The 19,368-nt window shown below is 46.8% G+C and overlaps 1 protein-coding gene and 1 pseudogene across 2 annotated transcripts; both read right to left on the bottom strand.

The window, feature by feature from the left end:
* Positions 1-2,171: 2,171 nt before the first annotated feature.
* Positions 2,172-3,929, bottom strand: LOC123408580 (heat stress transcription factor B-2b-like). Of its 2 annotated transcripts, none has more exons than XM_045101655.1 (2): positions 3,442-3,929; positions 2,172-3,332 (listed from the first exon to the last, which is right to left on the bottom strand). In XM_045101655.1, exons 1-2 carry the CDS (start codon positions 3,757-3,759, stop codon positions 2,478-2,480), a joined length of 1,173 nt encoding a protein of 390 aa, XP_044957590.1. In that variant the 5' UTR covers positions 3,760-3,929; the 3' UTR covers positions 2,172-2,477. The 2 variants fall into 2 exon arrangements, with proteins under 2 accessions (XP_044957590.1, XP_044957591.1); XM_045101656.1 differs by having other exon boundaries at positions 2,172-3,324; positions 3,442-3,657.
* A 2,103-nt stretch (positions 3,930-6,032) lies between these two features.
* On the bottom strand, positions 6,033-10,558 carry LOC123408665 (annotated as a pseudogene).
* Positions 10,559-19,368: the final 8,810 nt, after the last annotated feature.

The raw sequence follows: 19,368 nt of genomic DNA on the forward strand, positions 1-19,368 counted from the left end.
ATATATATATATATATATATATATATATATATATATATATATATATATACATACATACATATATAAACACTATTCCCACGAGTACAATAATCAACTTAGAGTACAAGATAAGGTAGGACAAATCCTAGTCTATCTCATATTTCCTAATAATCAATATACTCAATAGGTATAACTTTTTAAAATTTTACACTTCCTAACGTTTAAGAATTTTGCTAAAATTTAGATTGACATTTGGAGACAACCAAACAATCACTACTCTCGTCAATACGCGCACGTACTACATCCCCTGGCCCTTCAATTGATGGCACATTGGTCGTTCCCCACCCCTACCGATAACATCGACAGCTAGCCCTCGCCTCGTCCCCAGCCAGTCGCCGCCGTTGCCCAGTTCCGGCGCCTCCTGCCGTACCCGCCCAGCGCCTACCCACGCCGCCGGTTGCATCGCCGCGGGACCACCGCAGCTTCCCCGACCACAATCCGTCGTCGCCGGTCAGCTTCATCGTCCACGCGAGCAAGTTGTTCGACAGTTTGCCTCAAGGTACAAATGGACTGCGCCGACGAGTTCTTTTTCCATTATGTTTTCTGCGACTCCGACGATTCCTCAGTCAACGATGAGGAGATGCTTCTTGCCGTGTTGGTCCATGACCACCTTAATAGGGAGCGGTCGTTGTTCCGGGGCATGTTCAGGCGTTGAATCGCAATCGAGAGAGCGTCTATTTCCTTCTATGGAAAAACTACTTTGACATAAGCAATCCGTTGTTCAAACATACAAAAATCCGGCGGCGTTTCCATATGGCTAGGCATTTTTTCAACCGGATTCAAGAGGGGGTGATCGGATACGATGACTACTTCGAGTGCAAAGATGATGCCATTGGAAAGATTGGCTTCTCATCTTATCAGAAATGCACTGCAGCTATCCGGATGCTTGCTTACGGAGTACCAAGTGATCTTATCGATGAGTACGGCCGTATGGGTGAGTCTACATGCCTAGAGTCGTTGCACATATTCTGCAAGGCTGTGGTTGTAGTGTTTGGCCCTGAGTATTGGAGAGAGCCGACTACTGCACACACAACCCGTTTGTTGACAACCAATGCCAGCCAGAGCTTCTCAGGGATGCTTGGCAGTATAGACTGCATGCACCGGGAGTGAAAGAACCGCCCTTCTGCTTGCCAAGGCGAGTACAAGGGCTATGTCAAGGTTTGCAGTGTCATACTTGAGGTCGTGGCCTTTCAAGATCTCTGGATCTGGCACTCTTTTTTGGCATGACCGGATCACACAATGATATGAACATGCTTCAACGTTCGCCGGTGTTTGCAAGGCTTGCCGAAGGCAACAACCCGTCGGTCAATGTTAACATTGACAGTTACAAGTACAACAAATGATACTATCTAGCTGACGAAATCTATCCACAGTGGACCACTATTGTGAAGACAATGTCCAACCATGTCAAAAAGAAGAGGAAAAGATTTGCCCAAGAGCAAGAGAGTGCTAGGAAGGATGTCGAGTGTGCCTTTGGTGTTCTGCAATTTTGATGAAGCATAGTTCGGTATCCTGTTAGAACTTGGAACACAAAGAAGTTCTGGCAAGTGATGACTACTTGTGTGATCATGTACAATATGATCATAGAAGATGAGTGCCCCAAACGTCTTCACCAGCAAGGGTTTTGAGTTTTACGGTGATAATGTGGTGCCTCAGCATGGCGGAGAAGCGACATCGTTTGCACAGTTCATCCAATTCCATCATGAAATACATGATTGAAAATTCATATTCAGTTACAAGATGATTTGGTTGAGCATATGTGAGATCATGTTGGCAACTAATACTATATTTTTAGACAATTTAATTTTTATTGAGCTTATAATACTTTACTATATTTTATTTTGGTTATATGAAACTATGGTATTTCATTTGCTTTTAAAAAATATGAAAAATATTTGTATTTATTAAAAAAAGGCAAATAGCTAGTTACGCTGATAAATATGGTTCGACGCATTAGACGCGCTGTCGACCCAAATCATAAACCAGACGAATATAAAACCGACGAACGACCCAAATAAATAAAAAACAAATAAAATCATCGTCCGTTTTTGTTGGAGTTGCTCTAAAATATCTTATTCGAGGTGATGCTGCCAAGTACTAAAAAAGAAACTCATTTTGAACGAAACATCACATCAGCGAACTTGTCATCACGACTCTGATTTTTCTTGCTTGTTTCTTATGTACAAAAAGGATACATTGGAGATGATAATATACTCGGGAGTTGCCGAGAAACTTACGGAGAAACTGAAATTTCACATACAACTTGCTATCTTTCTAGTTGTACTCTACGTACATGCGACTTCCTTAATTAGTGCTGGATTAGTAGACTACATTTATAATTAACTTAGGTAACTACGGTACTAGTACTGCTACGTAGTACACGACCCTCACCAACCCAGCTCACCTGTGGTTTTCTTTTCTCTTTTTCTGAGCTGAGCTCACCTGGAACTGGACCCGTTGTGGTCGTCACTCCCGCTGTAGCAGTTTGACCCGTTGGAGGCGCGGAGGGGGTGGTACGCGGGTCTGGGCCGGTAAATGGGCCAGGTTTGCACCTCCGTTGTGTGGCCGTCCAGGGAGGGCTGCTGCGCGTCCATCGGCTCAGGCTTCACCTCCGCCGCTCCTCGGCTCGACTGGTCCTCGCCGTCGTGCCGCATTCGCTTCCGCCCGATGCAGACACCGAAGAGCCTCGCGCTCATCTTCTCCTCCTCGTCCTCCGCGCCCAAATCGGCAGCCGTGGGAGCACTTGGGCAGGAAGGCAAGAGCTCGAGCACCGGCGGAGGCGGGAGCGGCGTGGTCTCTGCCGACTCGCCAGAGCAATGCCCGGCGTCGGCGTCGGTGGCGGCGGAGGTCGCGTTGGCGGCGTCGACCTGCTGGCCGTCGGTGTATTTGGACATGAGGACGAAGATGTTATTGCAGAGCTTCTTCATCTGCCCGAGCTCTCGCGTGAGCCGCGAGTTCTCCCGCCGCAGCCGCAAGTTCTCTTCCCCGAGATCGCCGGAGGCAACGCCGCCTGACCCAGAGTAGGACGGCGCGTATTGATTCAGAAAGGGGGGCTCAGGGGACGAGCTCGACGACAGCACCTGCTCGTCGCCAGAAAGCACCGGCGAGCCCTGCCGTTTTGTCACCGGCAGGGCTACCGGAATCGCCGCCGCCGCAGCTACCGTGACCGCGGCAGTGGCCGCCACTGTCGGCGTGACCTTTCGCCGATGTATGTCACAAAGCAGCCGCTTTTCTCCTCGACGGAAGCAGTCGTTTGCGAACTCCCACCTGTCCGGCACAATCTTCCTAAATCCCTGCACCGGCACGCCAATGAGCACCTCGACATTCCGGCGACACCAACAAAAATCTACTACTAAATCCGGATCAAGCTGGGAGGGAAAAGGAAGAAGAGCACCCACTTACGTAGGTGTTGAGCTGGCGCACGAAGCTGGAGAAGTTATTGTGCTTGAAGTACTTGGGGAGGAGGTCGCGCGCGAACTCGGCGGGGCGCCACACGACGAACGCCGAGCCGTCCTCGCTCCACGAGATGACATCGTCGACCGCCGGGTCGTCCACCAGCTGGTACGTCTTGTTCAGGAACGGCGTAGGAAGCGACCTCTGCCCCACCCCTGTCCCCACCTCCGCCTGAGCCGGCGTCTCACCGCAGGAAACGGGCGCGGCCTGCTCGCCCATGACGCCGCCGCCGACGACGACAGCGCAGATCTGTCCCGACGACACCATTGACGGAACGGAAGGGAGGGTGGCAAAGGAACCTTCTGGAAGGTTCCGGAGAGCGTAGCGTGGAGAGAAGCAAGAAGAAGTTGGAGACGGAAACGCGACGAGACGAAGGAACGGAGGAGTAGGGGAGGCAGTGGCAGTTGCGGAGGGGGAAGCTATAAACCCGAGGGCGACGCGCCCGCCACTCGTGCCGAGAACGCCAAGTCAGGCTGGCCGCGCGCCGTGCGTCGAGGGCCGCGCGGGTGGACGGCTGTTAGCCTTTCGATTGGGGTTGCTCGGGCTGATCGGATGGCTGGCGAAGGGCGTCTGGAGGGATGTGGCTGGTGTGGGGACGGGGAAGGGGACGGTGGGTGGGGCTCCGAAACTGCGAGAAGTTTCCGTGGATTTTTTGTAGTTTTGTCCTGCTATGGCTTATTCTGGAAGGTTCAAGGCGGGACGGAGGAATCCCGGACACGTTTCGTGTGAGCTGGGCCCTCCTCCACGAGGCAAATCCCAACTGTGGGTGGTGGCCTGAGCTACGCAACCGTTGGATCAAAGTAAACAAATATATCTACGGAGCTACCCTGACCCGCCGTTGCAGTAATAAAAGTCAGGTACACGGAGGAAATTATCTGTTGTTTCGTTTTCCCAGTGACTCGAGATTTTTCTTCCCGGAAAAAGAGATTTTCCTTCCCGGAAATTGTTCTGAAGATTTTGGAGTAGATATGACTCGTGTCGTGAAGATATTTTGGCACGAGGGAGACTGGACGTTTGGCTCTCGGCTTCTACCAAAGTGTTTTCGATGACTAGTAAAAATGTCCGTGGGTTTGCATTGGAAGAAAAAAGAGCATTACATCTCGTAACCTATAACACGAGTAATTGTTTGATTTATGACCCACATTAACAATTCTCAACATGAATAATTATGTTGTCGGCCTTGTCATCTTTGTAAAATGGCTAAAAAATGTTTGCATTGTTTGGTTTACGGCTTTACTATTTTATTCTCACCGTCACTATTGTAGTTCTCCATTCAGTTAAGATATGTCCTGCTTAATAAGACATATTTTAATTTAATAGAAAAATGGTCTTAAAATGACATATTTTTTGGGTTCAAAGAATGCAATTCATGAAAAGTGTATGCAATGCAGTGTTGGTGTTAGTGTGACATGCATATTAATATATTCACAAGCAGGCCTCGTGCACATACATTGGCCGGGACGAGCCCGACACGTAGCTCCATCGGTGTCCAGCAGCTTCCGGTCCATCACAACATCTAGCGACAACCCCACTGCCCACCGGCCACTTCCCACTGCATGCCCCTTATCTACAACACATCATCATTCTTCTTCCTCTTCTTCATCCACCTCACGCTCTTCCTTCTTCTCAATCCGGCGCGCCCATGACGTGGTGGTTGGCCCGACCAAAGCACCTCGTCCAGCCATGGAGCTGGCTCTACTACCGTCGCTCGATCTGGACGCCCGCGCCCAGTCGCCACCCCGCCCCATGCTTCGAATTCGGCCCAAGCGCCTCGTCCAGCCGCGGGCCGGCCTGCGGCAGCGTTCCCGTGCCGTGGTGGTGGAGCCTCACTCTCCGGTGGGCGACGGGGGCTGCGGGGCCTGTGAGCAGTGGTGGCATGGTTGCTTGCCAGATCTGGCTGCGGTGATTGGAGACTTCACGCTCGGTTTGGATGGTTTATTGGATTTATGCGCCATTCCTCCTCTTTGATTGCTCGTATCTCGCCTTCTGTGTTGTCTTGTTGCTCGTATCTCATCCTCTTTGCTGGCTTGTTGAATCTTGCAATTTAAAACGTATATAAATTGCTAGAATTTGATATAATGTGGCGGTGTGGGACTATTGATTCGAATCTGAAATTTTAGCACAAGGCTCCGCACAGTCGCGACCCACCTCTGGGCACCGAAGCACCGACTCCGCACAGCAGTGACACCGTACCCGAGCCCCTCGAGCAACCTTCCCCCGCTAGTTGATGAAATTTACGAGGAAAGATGGAATCTTTGACGACCATGGAGGAAATCCCCGGAAGAAGAAGGCAGCAAATCCGAGAAGGAGGCATGAAATCGGAGGTGAGGAAGAAATGAATCTTGTAGGGCGACCTGCGAACCTTGTAGGATCTTACTCGACAACAAAATTGTCGCTATAACACTACGACAATACAATTAGTCGATGTGAATGTTGGTTATCTCTGCTTGTTTTTTAGCTACTCCTACAATACTGCTACACTCTCACAAGTTCTTACAAAGTTTTTCGGCCAATGAGAATCCTTGAATCACTGCATTTACTTATGATCCTTGCAGTTGCAAACAGGCCTACTCTTCTTTGAGGATGTTGGTTGATGCCAATGTGCCTATGCTTGTCCCAACTATGTACCCACCAGTCCATGCATTCTCTGGAAAGCAAACAACAAGTGCTGAATTGAAGCCCTTTTCGTTCTCACCTCAAAAGTTTTCACTCATCAACTGTTCCCCTGGAAGTGATATAATCTGAAATTTATAATCATTACCTGAAAGTTGAATCCGCCGGTAACCCCGTCGACATTAAGAACCTACAGCAACATCACACACTCTGTAAGACACTAAGATGGCCAGAGTGTTGCAAGTTCACGAACAACTGTGCTATTACGGTATTACCTCTCTGGCAAAGAACAGATTGGGCTGCTTCTTGCTTTCCATAGTGCTAAGCGATATCTTTACAACAGATGAACAAGTTAGATTTTCTTTGCGAGTCGGGTCATGTTTATGAAAACTGCAATTAAGTTGTCGACTAATAAATACCTCTGAAAGTGGAACACCTCCAGCCGTCACGAACTCATCTTTGAATTGACCCTACATATGATGAGGAACAACAACACAGTGAGTAAACACGTATCGCATCGCTGGTGAAATTTTCAAGTGATGCGCTCAGATACCATATACCTTCCCAACAACCTCAAACATCCAGTGTTTTAACCGAAGGGCTGTTGCATTTAGATGATTTTTTGGTACGGTGGCCCAGTGCATATCACCATTTATACTCTGCAAGAGGAGACTTCAAATTAGCAAAGCTTTCTGATTAAAGGGATAAAGACAGAATTCAGCAATATCAGAAACCTCCTGTTCTTGAAGGAATCCCCAAAACCTCTTCACGAGACCAAACTCCTTGGGAAAGGAGTTATTTACTTTGCTCTTATGCAGAGATTACAAAAAAAACTTAGTTCAGCTTCACCATAAACATTTTACAAGGGAAATTTGGAATTTTCACAGGGAATACTTCTGTAAAAAATTACATATGCCATACAAAACATTGGTTAGAGTACTGTAACATCATGGATAAAACAGAGTGATGTCAAGGTGGCTATAAGTAACTGTATCTGCAATCGAATCTCCATTAAAATTGAACTCGGAAAGCCTAATAAGGGTGGCATAAAGCAACAGGTAATCAAGAGCAGAGTTAACATTTAGAAACTAAGATTCTCAGAAGAAGACTCCAAAGTTACAATAGAAATGCACAGGAAAAGGTCAGAACCGCATTTTTGTATTTGTGCTGGAAAAGGATGCGCTTCATGTCCTCAGTGTGAATGTCAGGTATGAAGTCAACCATAAGCTTTGCTGTGTCAAAAGAATGTACAGATCCCAAGAAAAGCAGATGAGTTTGGCAATTGGTTGCGTTGGATGACAATGTTAGAAATGTAGTGTCACTCTTGCACAATTTCTTCAGATCTCATCTTGGTACTTGTCCTAATATAATTTGCGTGCTCCCCATGCAGACAATCGAAGAACAACAGGGCCACTAAGCCCCGAGTGTGTAACCAACATAGGTCCAGTCTTTAATGGCCAAGCAATTAAATAAGCAAACATCTACGATGGAGCATGTTGCCGAAGGTGGGCCGCTCACCTGAGTTAATTGAGGAGAACTTTTCTGAATGCCATCCAGCATCAATTTTGCTTTGACTCTTGTGAAAGTAAACTATATGGCAGAAGAAAAGGATGGGGATAATTTCTGTCTAGTCAGTCACTCGTGAGCATGAGATTTGTAATAGTGGTTATCGATGAATACTCCGAAGAGATCACACAGTCGCTTGTCTGCAATTTTAAACGTGAATAAGCTGGGCACTGCCGGAATAATCGAGTGACCATGTTGGGCAGCAAGTGAGTAACCCTGCAAGTAAGAGAAAATATAAGGGAGGAAGCTTATGGTGCCTACTGTGATGACCACCGCAAGCATCTATTCACATACCTGTTGGCTGCTGCGTGTAGCAACCAAGACATAATTAGCGCTCATGTAATCAACAAAATCAACAGTACACTTCTCAACTTCGACAACAAACTTCCCGTTAGCGTCGACGGATGCACCGGACACTGATTTACCAGCCTGCAGGGAAACTTCAAAAGGAACTCGATTCCAGAAAATTGTTTACTCACACTGAAGGGTGTGTGGATGATACTTAATGGACAACAGAGAGCTTAACAACATTAGCTACCTCCGAGTCTTCTAGCCTCGTTCAGCAGGCTGTCTACTACCGACGCGGAGGAATATGTTGCCGCCAGCGGGGGAGCCGACGGGGGAGGAGGAGGAGGAGGCCGCGGCGGTCGGGCCTGTCGGGCCCGAAGAGCGCGGTGCGGAGGAGCGCGTAGTAGGGCTAGGGGCGGCAGATCCGGCGGAGGAGGAGGCGGTGGCGGAGGGGGCGGGGGCGAGGTCGAAGAGCGCGAGGTTGGATCCGGTGCGGCTGGGGATGAAGCGGTCGCTGTAGACGGTGCGGGAGGCCGACGTGGCGGGGGCCGAGGCGGCCGAGGAGGTCGCCGGCCCGCGACGTTGCGCATTGGAGGAGGGCGGCCAGGGGGTAGCCGCCTCTCCGGGGGCATGGAGGGGAGGACTGCGGGTTCAATTACCAAAAGAAACAGGCGCTTTTCTGTAAAACATTTCTAAATGATCCATTTTTATACTTAAAAAGGGAGTGCGGGTTGAATACTAAAAACGCAGTGGCCTTTTTGCAAAAACACCGACGACGGACGACCAGAAACCGTATTTGCAAAAACGCCGACGACGAACGACCAGAAACCGTATTTGCTTTATTATTAGGGAGAGAAGAAGAATCAAACTTCAAAAAATTTGATTTCAAACAATCAAAAAAAATCATCGAAGTAAACAAGCATGTCATGTGTATGTGTGTAAAATTTTAGATAAAAATGTTGAAATACGGCATGTACAAAAAATACAAATTCATAGCCTTGAAGAATGAATAGTATCATATGTTAAAAAATTCTGGATTTCTCTTTTTTACACAATCCTTATTTTAACATATTTTACCCTGGAATTTTATATACATGTGTGTTACATCTTCATGTATATATGTATTTTTCTCAGAATATTGAAGACATAAAAAATAAGAAATTTGATAAAAATTTTCATGGAGCTCGGCCTCCAAAAACAATATTCGGGTAGGAGGGTGCTAATTGTGATCGGTCGTTTTGGGTTTTTTTTGTCGAGATTTATATTCCTCGCTGATTAGTTCGTTGGTACGAGTCCACCCTAAGTTAGAGTCTGTAGTTTTGTCATCCTTTTTTGCGTTCAAACTTGAAAGCTTTATTCAACAAAGGAGCTCCTCGCATCATGAGTCAACAAGTTAGTGAGCATGAAAGATGGTCTAGTATCACTCCAACTCTCGGTCACCATAAGTGAGCATGTATGCTTACCACACAAATGTGTTGGTATGTTTGCTAACCTGTTTACATGTTGAATACAAAAAGAAGTAAAAAATAGCAGATAGCTCCCCAATTTCTACAAGTAAAGGTGCCACAACAGAACGATTATTAGGACGAGATTTCTAGAGGTTTACCATCTCCACGTAGTTTGTTTCCATGATCGCATGTGAGAAGCCGTGTAGATTGACAAAAATAACCCCAACACGAAGCGCCAACGTCTCACCAATGAACGGATGAGTCACCCCATGATGAGGCTTACTGGAAGAACCCAGCAAATGGGTGTGAGATCGAGCAACACCTGTTGCACTACATCTGTCCGAATCCATACCCATCGCTGCATCTGTATTGATTTTTATCACTCCTGGAGCCGAAGGCAACCACCCATGCCCAGGGAGAATGGTCCCACATGAATGGGGTATTTCCAGGACCGCCAAGACCGCCTTAATGCGCCGAACGGTCGATACAGGGTCAAACTTCCCATCGTCATGTGTAATTCTATTTCTTGAGTGCCAAATCGCCCACATAAATGCGATCATTTGTGACCTCTGAACATCAGTGAATTCTGAGTCACATAGTATATCTTTAAACCATGTATCCGGGTGTAGCCTTGGACGGCGCACCCCAACCAAGCAGATGCTTCTTCCCAGAACATCTTAGCATGCGAACAATGCACTATGACATGCATTAGATCATCATCCATAGCCAAGCATACATTGCATCTGCCAAGTTCTTGTAGATGTCTTCGACTTAGAGTGCTTTCATCTGGTAGGATTTGTCTCACAACCCGCCACCAGAATACGCACACTTTTGGCAACACATTGAGCTTCCATAGTTGCTTCTGTATCTGTCCATCATTCTGTGTGGTGTTTGTAACCGTCCCTTCCTCTAAAGCTCCACGCCCTTTTACGAGTCACGAGAGCATGGTACACAGATTTGGTAGAGTAGTTGCCATTCACTTCGGGAGCCCAAGCAAGAAAATCATCACCACCACCGAAACGTAGAGGTATGTTGAGGATAGCATCACCTTCCGAGGGAATGAACACATCCCTAACTAGATCCCTTCGCTAGGTCTAGTTTTCATGATCGATCAGTTCACTTACAAGAGCCAGTGTCATCCCACCCGGCATGACTGTAGGTCATAGAGTTGACAGCCCCCGAATCCACCTATCCTCCCAAATAGAGATAGTGTTCCCGTTCCAACACGCTTGACTAGCCCTTCCTGTGGAGCTTCCCGGTCTGCCACAATTGCATGTCACACCATCGAAGACGAGCGTGGCACCGTGGCCTCCATGAATTCACCATCAGGGTAATAACGACCCTTCATGACGCGTGCACATAGGGAATTTGGGATGGAGATGAACCTCCATCCATGCTTCCCAAGTAGCGCCAAGTTTAAAAGTTGTAGATCATGAAATCCCATACCACCATTAACCTTTGGAGATGCAATATTATCCCATGATATCCAGTGCAATGATCACTTATCAAGGGAACCACTCAAACAAAATTTCGTCATGCTAGACGTCAAGCTCTTGCATACCTTCTTCGTCAAGCGGAAGCGGCTCATGCTGAATGTTGGTATGGCTTGAGCCACTGATTTTACAAGTGTCTCTCTTCCTATATAAGCAAGCAGCCGCTCAGTGTTGGGGAACATCGCATGTGAAACAAAAAATTTCCTACGCGCACGAAGACCTATCATGGTGATGTCCATCTACGAGAGGGGATTTCTGATCTACGTACCCCTGTAGATCGCATAGCAGGAAGTGTTAAGAAACGTGGTTGATGTAGTGGAACGTCCTCATGTCCCTCAATCCGCCTCGTGAACCGTCCCACGAACCGTCCCGCGATCCGTCCCACGATCTGCTCCGATCTAGTGCCGAACGGACGACACCTCCGCGTTCAGCACACGTACAACTCGACGATGATCTCGACCTTCTTGATCCAGCAAAAGAGACGGAGAGGTAGATGAGTTCTCCGGCAACGTGAGGGTGCTCTGGAGGTTGGTGATGATCTTATTCCAGCAGGGCTCCGCCCGAGCTCCGCAGAAACGCGATCTAGAGGAAAAACCGTGGAGGTATGTGGTCGGGCTGCCGTGGCAAAGTTGTCTCAAATCAGCCCCAATACCTCAGTATATATAAGAGGAAGGGGAGGGACCTTGCCTTGAGGCTCAAGGGAGCCCCAAGGGGTCGGCTGAAGGGGGGGAGGAGGAATCCTCCTCCAATCCTAGTCCAACTAGGATTGGAAGGTGGAGTCCTTCTCTATTTTCCCACTCCCCCCTTTTTTCTCTTTGATTTTTCTTCTCTCCTGCGCAAGTGCCCTCTTGGGCTTGCCCACCAGACCACTAAGGGCTGGTGCGGCACCTCTAAGGCCTATGGGCTTCCCCCGGGTGGGCTGCCCCCCCGTGAACATCCGGAACCCATTCGTCACTCCCGGTACATTCCCGGTAATGCCGAAAACTTTCCGGTAATCAAATGAGGTCATCCTATATATCAATCTTCGCTCCGGACCATTCCGGAAACCCTCGTGACGTCCGTGATCTCATCCGGGACTCCAAACAACATTCGGTAACCAACCATATAACTCAAATACGCATAAAACAACGCCGAACCTTAAGTGTGCAGACCCTGCGGGTTCGAGAACTATGTAGACATGACCCAAGGTACTCCTCGGTCAATATCCAATAGCGGGACCTGGATGCCCATATTGGATCCTACATATTCTATGAAGATCTTACCGTTTGAACCTCAGTGCCAAGGATTCATATAATCCCGTATGTCATTCCCTTTCTCCTTCGGTATGTTCCTTGCCCGAGATTCCATCGTCAGTATCCGCATACCTATTTCAATCTCGTTTACCGGCAAGTCTCTTTACTCGTTCCGTAATACAAGATCCCGTGACTTACACTAAGTCACATTGCTTGCAGGGCTTGTGTGTGATGTTGTATTACCGAGTGGGCCCCGAGATACCTCTCCGTCACACGGAGTGACAAATCCCAGTCTTGATCCATACTAACTCAACGGACACCTTCGGAGATACCTGTAGAGCGTATTTATAGTCACCCAGTTACGTTGTGATGTTTGATACACACAAAGCATTCCTGCAGTGCCAGTGAGTTATATGATCTCATGGTCATAGGAATAAATACTTGACGCGCAGAAAACAGTAGCAACAAAATGACACGATCAACATGCTACGTCCATTAGTTTGGGTCTAGTCCATCACATGATTCACCCAATGATGTGATCCAGTTATCTAGCAACAACACCTTGTACATAGTCAGAAGACCCTGACTATCCTTGATCAACTGGCTAGCCAACTAGAGGCTTGCTAGGGACAATGTTTTGTCTATGTATCCACACATGTATCTAAGTCTTCATTCAATACAATTATAGCATGGATAATAAACGATTATCTTGATACATAAATTATAATAACAACTTATTTATCATTGCCTCTAGGGCATAATTCCAACAGTCTCCCACTTGCACTAGAGTCAATAATCTAGTCCTCACATCGCCATGCGAATTACATTGTAATATATCTAACACCCATACAATTCTGGTGTTGATCATGCTTTGCCCGTGGAAGAGGTTTAGTCAGCGGGTCTGCCACATTCAAATCCGTGTGCACATTGCATATATTCACGTCCTCCTCTTCGACGTAGACGTGGATGAGGTTGAAGCGTGGTTTGATGTGTCTGGTCTTCTTGTGAAACCGTGGTTCCTTTGCTAAGGCAATGGCACCCGTGTTGTCACAAAACAGGGTTATTGGATTCAGTGCGCTCAGCACCACTCCAAGATCCGTCATGAACTGCTTCATCCAGACACCCTCCTTAGCTGCCTCCGAGGCAGCCATGTACTCCGCTTCACATGTAGAATCAGCTACAATGCTTTGCTTGGAACTGCACCAGCTTACCGCACCCCCATTAAGAATAAATACGTATCTGGTCTGCGACTTAGAGTCGTCCGGATCTGTGTCAAAGCTTGCATCGAAGTAACCCTTTACGGCGAGCTCTTTGTCACATCCATATGCGAGAAACATCTCCTTAGTACTTTTCAGGTACTTCATGATATTCTTGACGGCCGTCCAGTGATCCACTCCTGCATTACTCTGGAACCTGCCTGCCATACTTATGGTCAGGCTAACGTCCGGTCTAGTGCACAGCATTGCATACATGATAGAACATATGGCTGAAGCATAGGGGATGGAACTCATTGTCTTTCTATCTTCCTCAGTTGCTGGGCACTGAGTCTTACTCAACTTTATACCTTGTAATACTGGCAAGAACCCTTTCTTGGACTGATCCATTTTGAACTTCTTCAAAACTTTATCAAGGTATGTGCTTTGTGAAAGTCCCATCAGGCGCTTCGATCTATCCCTGTAGATCTTAATGCCTAGAATGTAAGTAGCTTCTCCTAGGTCCTTCATAGAGAAACTTTTATTCAAGTAAATTTTTATGCTCTCCAAAATCTCCATGCTATTTCCAATCATCAATATGTCATCCACATATAATATTATAAACGCCACAGAGCTCCCACTCACTTTCTTGTAAATACAAGATTCTCCAACCACTTGTATAAACCCAAATGCTTTGATCACCTCATCAAAGCGTTTATTCCAACTCTGAGATGCTTGCACCAGTCGATAAATGGATCGCTGGACCTTGCACACTTTGTCAGCATTTTTAGGATCAACAAAACCTTCAGGTTGCATCATATACAACTCTTCCATAAGGAAACCGTTAAGGAACGCTGTTTTGACATCCATCTGCCAGATTTCATAATCGAGAAATGCAGCTATTGCTAACATGATTCGGACGGACTTAAGCATCGCTACGGGTGAGAATGTCTCATCGTAGTCAATTCCTTGAACTTGTGAAAAACCCTTTGCCACAAGTCGAGCTTTATAAACGGTCACATTACCGTCAGCGTCCGTCTTCTTCTTATAGATCCATTTGTTCTGAATAGCCTTGCGGCCTTCAGGTAGTACTTCCAAAGTCCACACTTTGTTTTCATACATAGATCCTATCTCGGACTTCATGGCAATCCGGGCCCACCACTGCTTCTTCATAATTCGCAGGCTCATTGTTGTCCAACAACATAATTGATAAGACGGGATTACCGTACCACTCTGGAGCAGTTCGCGATCTTGTCGACCTGCGAGGTCCGATAGGAACTTGATCCGGAGTTTCATGATCATCATCATTAACTTCCTCCTCAACCGGCGTTGCAACGATAGGGGTTCCCCTTTCCCTGCACCACCATCTAGAGGGATGAGAGGTTCAACAACCTCATCAAGTTCTATCTTCCTCCCACTCAATTCTCTCGAGAGAAACTCCTTCTCGAGAAAAGCTCCGTTCTTAGCAACAAACACTTTGCCCTCGGATTTGAGATAGAAGGTATACCCAACTGTCTCTTTTGGGTAACCTATGAAGACACACTTTTCCGCTTTGGGTTCCAGCTTTTCAGGCTGAAGGTTTTTGACATAAGCATCACATCCCCAAACTTTAAGAAACGACAACTTTGGTCTTCTGCCATACCACAGTTCGTATGGTGTCGTCTCAACGGATTTTGATGGTGCCCTATTTAAAGTGAATGCAGTTGTTTCTAATGCATAACCCCAAAACGATAACGGCAAATCGGTAAGAGACATCATAGATACCACCATCTCTAATAAAGTACGATTACGACGTTCGGACACACCATTACGCTGTGGTGTTCCAGGCGGTGTCAACTATGAAACAATTCCACATTGTCTTAAGTGAGCACCAAACTCGAAAATCAGATATTCACCCCCACGATCAGACCGTAGGAACTTGATCTTATTGTTACGATGATTTTCGACTTCACTCTGAAATTGCTTGAAATTTTCAAATGTTTCAGACTTATGGTTCATCAAGTAGACATAACCATATCTACTCAAATCGTCAATGAAGGTGAGAAAATAACGATATCCGTCGCGTGCCTCCACACTCATCAGACCACACACATCGGTATGTATGATTTCCAACAAGTCACTTGCACGCTCCATTGTTCCGGAAAACAGAGTTTTAGTCATCTTGCCCATGAGGCATGGTTCGCACGTGTCAAGTGAATCAAAGTCAAGTGACTCCAAAAGTCCATCTGTATGGAGTTTCTTCATGTGCTTTACACCAATATGACCTAAGCGGCAGTGTCGTAAAAACATGGCGCTATCATTGTTAACTGTAACTCTTTTGGTCTCAATGTTATGTATATGTGTATTATCACTATCAAGATTCAATATGAACAATCCTCTCACATGGGGTGCATGACCATAAAAGATATTACTCATAGAAATAGAACAACCATTATTCTCTGACTTAAACGAGTAAACGTCTCGCAATAAACAAGATCCAGATATAATGTTCATGCTTAACGCACGCACTAAATAACATTTATTCAAGTTCATAACTAATCCTGATGGTAATTGAAGTGAAACTGTGCCGACGGAGATTGCATCAACCTTGGAACCATTTCCCACGCGCATCATCACTTCATCCTACGCTAGCCTTCACTTATTCCGCAGTTCCTGCTTCGAGTTGCAAATGTGAGCAACAAAACCGGTATCGAATACCCAGGCACTACTACGAGAGCTGGTTAAGTACACATCAATAACATGTATATCAAATATACCTGATTTTTCTTTGGCCACCTTCTTATCAGCCACATACTTGGGGCAGTTGCGCTTCCAGTGACCCATACCCTTGCAATAATATTACTCCGTTTCAGGCTTAGGTCCAGCTTTGGGTTTCTTCATCGGATTGGCAGCAGGCTTGCCGCTCTTCTTCAAATTACCCTTCTTTCCTTTGCCGTTTCTCTTGAAACTAGTGGTCTTATTCACCATCAACACTTGATGCTCTTTACGGAGTTCTGACTCTGCGACTTTCAGCATCGCGAATAACTCGCCGGGTGACTTGTTCATCCCTGGCATGTTATAGTTCAACACAAAGCCCTTATAGCTTGGCGGCAGTGATTGAAGAATTCTGTCAGTGATAGCCTCTTGCGGGAGTTCAATCCCCAGCTCAGCTAGACGGTTTGAGTACCCAGACATTTTGAGCACATGTTCACTGACAGACGAATTCTCCTCCATCTTGCAAGCATAGAATTTATCGGAGGTCGCATACCTCTCGATCCGGGCGTTCTTCTGAAAGATAAACTTCAACTCCTGGAACATCTCATATGCTCCATGATGCTCAAAGCAACGTTGAAGTCCCGGCTCTAAGCCATACAAGATTGCACATTGAACTACTGAGTAGTCCTCCTTACGTGTTAACCAAGCGTTCTTCACATCTTGGTCAGCCGTGGCGGGTGGTTCATCTCCTAGCGCAACATTAAGGACATAATCCTTCTTCCCAGCTTGCAGGAGCAATTTAAGATTACGAGCCCATTCTACAAAGTTGCTTCCATCATCTTTGAACTTAGCTTTCTCTAGGAACGTATTATAATTCAGGGTGACTGTCGCATGAGCCATTGATCTACAACACAAATATATTCAAAGTGGACTTAGACTATGTTCAAGATAATTAGAGTTCAACTAATCAAATTACTTGCTAAACTCCCACTCAAAAAGTACATCTCTCTAGTCATTTGAGTGGTTCATGATCCAATTCCACTAGGTCAAGTCCGATCATCACGTGAGTTGAGGATAGTTTCATTGGTAAGCATCCCTATGCTAATCATATCAACTATATGATTCATGATCGACCTTTCGGTCTCATGTGTTCCGAGGCCATGTCTGCACATGCTAGGCTCGTCAAGCTTAACCCTAGTGTTCCGCGTGTGCAACTGTTTTGCACCCGTTGTATGTGAACGTTGAGTCTATCACACCCGATCATCACGTGGTGTCTCGAAACGACGAACTGTAGGAACGGTGCACAGTCGGGGAGAACACAATTTCGTCTTGAAATTTTAGTGAGAGATCACCTCATAATGCTACTGTCGTTCTAAGCAAAATAAGGTGCATAAAAGGATTAACATCACATGCAATTCATAAGTGACATGATATGGCCATCATCACGTGCTTCTTGATCTCCATCACCAAAGCACCGGCACGATCTTCTTGTCACCAGTGCCACACCATGATCTCCATCAACGTGTAACCATCGGGGTTGTCGTGCTACTCATGCTATTACTACTAAAGCTACATCCTAGCAATATAGTAAACGCATCCGCAATCACAAACATTAGTTTAAAGACAACCCTATGGCTCCTGCCGGTTGTCGTACCATTGACGTGCAAGTCGATATTAATTATTACAACATGATCATCTCATACATCCAATATATCACATCACATCGTCGGCCATATCACATCACAAGCATACCCTGCAAAAATAAGTTAGACATCCTCTAATTGTTGTTGCATGTTTTACGTGGTGACCATGGGTATCTAGTAGGATCGCATCTTACTTATGCAAACACCACAACGGAAATGTATGAATTGCTATTTAACCTCATCCAAGGACCTCCTCGGTCAAATCCGATTCAACTAAAGTTGGAGAAACCGACACTCGCCAGTCATCTTTGAGCAACGAGGTTGCTCGTAGCGATGAAACCAGTCTCTCGTAAGCGTACGAGTAATGTCGGTCCGAGCCGCTTCGATCCAACAATACCGCCGAATCAAGAAAAGACTATGGAGGGCAGCAAATCGCACATCACTGCCCACAAAAACTTATGTGTTCTACTCGAGATGACATCTACGCATGAACCTAGCTCATGATGCCACTGTTGGGGAACGTCGCATGGGAAACAAAAAAATTCCTACGCGCACGAAGACCTATCATGGTGATGTCCATCTACGAGAGGGGATTTCCGATCTACGTACCCTTGTAGATCACACAGCAGGAAGCGTTAAGAAATGCGGTTGATGTAGTGGAACGTCCTCATGTCCCTCGATTCGCCCCGTGAACCGTCCCACGAACCGTCCCGCGATCCGTCCCACGATCCGCTCCGATCTAGTGCCGAACGGACGGCACCTCCGCGTTCAGCACACGTACAGCTCGACGATGATCTCGGCCTTCTTGATCCAGCAAGAGAGACGGAGAGTTAGATGAGTTCTCCGGCAGCGTGATGGCGCTCCAGGGGTTGGTGGTGATCTTATTCCAGCAGGGCTCCGCCTGAGCTCCGTAGAAACGCGATCTAGAGGGAAAACCGTGGAGGTATGTGGTCGGGCTGCCGTGGCAAAGTTGTCTCAAATCAGCCATAATACCTCCGTATTTATAGGAGGGAGGGGAGGGACCTTGCCTTGAGGCTCAAGGGAGCCCCAAGGGGTCGGCCGAAGGGGGGGAGGAGGAATCCTCCTCCAATCCTAGTCCAACTAGGATTGGAAGGTGGAGTCCTTCTCTATTTTCCCACTCCCCCCTTTTTTTCTCTTTGATTTTTCTTCTCTCCTGTGCAAGGGCCCTCTTGGGCTTGCCCACTAGACCACTAAGGGGTTGTGCGGCACCCTTAAGGCCTATGGGATTCCCCTGGGTGGGCTGCCCCCCCTGTGAACATCCGGAACCCATTCGTCACACCTGGTACATTCCCGGAAATGCCGAAAACTTTCCGGTAATCAAATGAGGTCATCCTATATATCAATCTTCATCTCCGGACCATTCCGGAAACCCTCGTGACTTCCGTGATCTCATCCGAGACTCCGAACAACATTCCATAACCAACCATATAACTCAAATACGCATAAAACAACGCCGAACCTTAAGTGTGCAGACCCTGCGGGTTCGAGAACTATGTAGACATGACCCGAGGGACTCCTCGGTCAATATCCAATAGCGGGACCTGGATGCCCATATTGGATCCTACATATTCTATGAAGATCTTATCGTTTGAACCTCAGTGCCATGGATTCATATAATCCCATATGTCATTCCCTTTGTCCTTCAGTATGTTACTTGCCCGAGATTCGATCATCAGTATCCGCAT

Source organism: Hordeum vulgare, chromosome 7H (genome assembly GCF_904849725.1).
Source record: "Hordeum vulgare subsp. vulgare chromosome 7H, MorexV3_pseudomolecules_assembly, whole genome shotgun sequence".
Classification (NCBI taxonomy): domain Eukaryota; kingdom Viridiplantae; phylum Streptophyta; class Magnoliopsida; order Poales; family Poaceae; genus Hordeum; species Hordeum vulgare.

Coding starts and splice junctions, on each gene's coding strand:
- LOC123408580 (XM_045101655.1), bottom strand. CDS start 3,759: ATGGTGTCGTCGGGACAGATCTGCGCTGTCGTCGTCGGCGGCGGCGTC. Junction 3,333..3,441: donor TGCGCCAGCTCAACACCTAC/GTAAGTGGGTGC, acceptor GTGCCGGTGCAG/GGATTTAGGAAGATTGTGCC.